Here is a 3,777-nt window from a genome sequence, read left to right as displayed (position 1 = left end):
ATAAAATATGATTTATGTTGGGTCCACTAGGTTAGAAAAAATGAATTAAATATTATAAAAGCTTTCCGAATAAGTAAATGGAGCAAGTATTTAAAAACAGTCAGCAGTGAAAAGTGGAGCAAATATTTTAAAACGGGATAGTAGTATGGAGTATAATTATTTTTCCCCTTCATTGCCTCGAAATATTTTTAAAAAGAAATTCCTAAAAAAATCTAATATCTAATCTAATACTATCTCCGTTAATTATTATGTGCAACTTTGGAATATTTTATATCTCACAAATAATACCCCAAAGTTGCACAAAATAATTAACGGAGGTAGTATATGTAAAGGGAAGCTGTTTCTCGAGTTTTTAGAGAGCCACGTAGGATTTAATTTTATTAGCGCGCCATGTAGGATTATAAATTTTAGTTGTAGCCAATCAAATAAATGATTATTATTTTAATTTCTTTTAGAATTAAATAATTCAAGTGCCACGTAAGCAAAATTGACAAATGATATTTTTAAGTTTAAATAAATTAAATATAAAATATTATGATTTGATATAAAGAATTTTATTTAAATATGCAATAAATATTAGCACATAAATACAAAAAAAAAATATTTTTAAAAAAATTCCAACAAACCGTGCAACGCACGGGCTTCATCTAGTATGATTTGATTTTAAAGAATTTTCAAACCACATAGCAATATACCATAATAAATATTTATCTCTCAACCTCTGCGCAGTCACGTAATTAAATGCATAAAACGCCTTTTGTGTTTAACAAGGAAGCACGTCAATTCAAGGTAACGTTATTGCCCTTATATAAACACCATAGCAATTGCCTATGAGTACAACCATTCTCACTAACAAATCTTTTCTACCACACCTATCAGCATTTCCCGTCGCGATACCATGGCACAAGTGAATGGTTTCGAAACCCTCAACAACCAAACAACAAAAGCCTTGGCTACCATCTTAGCCATTGGCACCGCTAATCCACCAAATGTTGTGCACCAAGCTGATTGTGCCGACCACTATTTCCGTGTTACTAATAGCGAGCATATGACTAATCTCAAGGCCAAATACAAGCGCATGTGTATGCTTTTCCTAATTTTACATTTTTCAACTAATATTTTGCTTGTACAAAACATATAAATACTAAGTTACCTAGCTTAGTTCGTTAAAATTTATTGATGGTGGCTTCTTCTAATTTTGCATTATTCTTCTATTAATACTCTGCTTGCTAAAAAAATTACAACATATTGACACTAACTTGCTTAGTTCGTTAAAATTTTGAAAGTGGTATTAATATACTCGATTCAAAGCTTTCATTGGGATCTAATCCCTTCTAACAGTATAATTTAACCTTGTAGTCCTCCAAATCCATAATAATAATTGTTTTCATGCTTATATATATGTATTTTTTAGACTTTAGCTTACTTCATGACACTAACCCAATTAAAATTTAATTTCATTTAAGCGAGCAGTATAGTGAATCAATTAAACAATACCACTTCTAAAACTAACCTCACCTCTTTTTATATCAAGTCATATAACATTAGAAATCTTTTTATAGGACCGTTGAACGACTTTAAATTAAACATAAAGGTTTCCTTGTGACACAAATTTATCTGTAAAAATATGAATTTCAGGTGAGAAAACAATGATCAACAAGCGGCACTTGAACGTATCAGAGGAGATCTTAAAAGAGTACCCTCAATTGTGCGATTACAAGGCTTCCTCTTTGGACATTCGCCAATCCATACTCGCTAAGGAGGTTCCGAAACTCGGAAAAGAGGCGGCTTTGAAGGCCATTGAAGAGTGGGGGCAACCCGTAAACAACATCACCCATCTCATCTTCTGCACTTCCACTGAAGTCAACATGCCTGGCGCCGACTACCACCTGACTCGGCTTTTAGGCCTTAACCCTTCAGTGAAGCGATACATGCTTAGCCAAGTTGGTTGCCACGCCGGTGGAGCTTCCCTTCGCTTAGCCAAGGACCTTGCAGAGAACAACACAGGAGCTCGAGTACTTGTCGTGTGCTCTGAAAGCGCAACCATTTTCTTCCGAGGGCCTTCTGAGACCGACATGGAGTTCATGTTGGCTCAAGCTCTTTTTGCAGATGGAGCCGCGGCTGTGATCGTGGGTGCAAACCCTGATGAGTCGTTGAATGAACGACCCATCTTTCAGTTAGTCTCGACTACACAGACTATACTACCTAACTCTGAAGGGGCTATTGGGGGTAACCTCAGAGAAGTTGGGCTAGAAGTTCAGTTTCTTCCGACTGTTCCGGGGCTAATATCTTATCACATTGAGAAATCTCTTGTTCAAGCCTTTGATCCGCTAGGGATCAAAGACTGGAACTCGATATTTTGGATCGTTCATCCTGGAGGATCTGCTATTTTAAGCCAAATAGAATCAAAACTTAAGCTTAAGGATAGCAAACTAAAAACTTCTTGGCATGTTTTAGGAGAGTTTGGAAACATGTCGAGTGCAAGTGTGTTGTTCATAATGGATGAGACGCGAAAGCGGTCATTAGAAGAGGGTAAGGCTACCACCGGGGATGGATTGGAGTTGGGTGTCTTATTTGGATTCGGCCCCGGTGTTACTGTTGAGACGATTGTCCTCCGGAGTTTCCCGCTTAATTAGTGGGTCGTCGAATGATGTTAGTTGCCAATAAGCAATTCTAAGTATCTTTCCTCCAAGCTATGTGTGTGTTTATGTCGTCTATTTGTGTCTAATTAGTAATTAATTCTTGTTGCTTCACGTACTGTGCTTATTTCCTATATACTCTACTTGTAATGTGTGTGCGGGCTTTAGCCTAATTTTAAGAATAAATCTATTAATGAGTGTATGTATGGATCAAAGGGAATTGTGGAACACTATTGGTAGATCTGGTCAAGGTTAGAAACTTGAGAACAGATGCCCCCCTTATTCTCTCAATTAATATTTTATACATATATTTTCTAGGAAAATTTGTCTAGAAATAGTGGTCTAAAAAGACCTTATAAGTTTATTTTGTTATTTGGAAGGATCTTGAGGTCGGAATCCGGTAATAATTGACTTTTTTCTCCAACGTTGGCCTCTTATATGTATGATCTTAACAAAAATCCCCTTTTTTTTTCCACTGTTTCCCTCAAATTCCTCTATTTTGATTTGTGTCATTTGGGGATTAGAAGAGAGAGAAGGAGAAGGAGAAAGGGGGTCATTTTTTAAGGTCACGTGAGAGGTCAATGTCGGAGAAAGAAGTCAATTATTGCCACATTCCGACCTCAAGATCCCCCTAAACAACAAAATAAATTTATAAGGTCATTTAGACCACTTTAAACATAAAAGATTCTTCCAGACAAAATAGTGAACATATATGTCCCTTCCAAGCAAATTTATGTTATAAATGTTTTTTTTATACATGTTATTTATTATGTAATTTTTTTCTTTAATTGATTAAATGTAGTTAAATTACCGTGTATGGCACGGGTCTAATCTAGTTTCAATACTATACAATGGTCGAAAATGTATATAGTCAAATAATTCGAATTAATAATCCATCATTATAATGACAAAATAATTCATTTGTCGGTGAATTATGAATAAAATACGTATTCGTTGTTTAGGAGCCATTGTTTAGTTTTCGGTTTGGGCTCAAAATTGTTTGAGACGACTTTGTCCACATCCGGCAAAATCCCTAAATAACCATATTGTTATAGGTGTTACTTATTTCTATTTTATGGACAGGAACAAATGCTTCACTCTTATCTCCTTAAACTGTTAGACATAATACTTCGTGTCA

At 35.3% G+C, this 3,777-nt stretch overlaps 1 protein-coding gene across 1 annotated transcript; it reads left to right on the top strand.

Moving 5' to 3' along the window:
• Nucleotides 1–853: 853 nt before the first annotated feature.
• On the top strand, nucleotides 854–2,966 carry LOC145600948 (chalcone synthase 3-like). The gene is made up of 2 exons (XM_081656830.1): nucleotides 854–1,082; nucleotides 1,639–2,966. Exons 1-2 carry the CDS (start codon nucleotides 899–901, stop codon nucleotides 2,634–2,636), a joined length of 1,182 nt encoding a protein of 393 aa, XP_081512956.1. The 5' UTR covers nucleotides 854–898; the 3' UTR covers nucleotides 2,637–2,966.
• The last annotated feature ends 811 nt before the right edge of the window (nucleotides 2,967–3,777 follow it).

This window comes from Chenopodium album, chromosome 21 (assembly GCF_948465745.1).
Source record: "Chenopodium album chromosome 21, dcCheAlbu1.1, whole genome shotgun sequence".
Classification (NCBI taxonomy): Eukaryota; Viridiplantae; Streptophyta; class Magnoliopsida; order Caryophyllales; family Amaranthaceae; genus Chenopodium; species Chenopodium album.
The sequence above is the reverse complement of the archived record's forward strand: the minus strand, read 5'-3'. Positions and strand labels throughout refer to the sequence as shown.

Excerpts from the sequence above, each read along its gene's own strand:
- LOC145600948 (XM_081656830.1), top strand. The coding sequence starts at position 899 with ATGGCACAAGTGAATGGTTTCGAAACCCTCAACAACCAAACAACAAAA. Across the intron at positions 1,083-1,638 it reads GGCCAAATACAAGCGCATGT|GTGAGAAAACAATGATCAAC; the intron begins GTATGCTTTTCC and ends TATGAATTTCAG.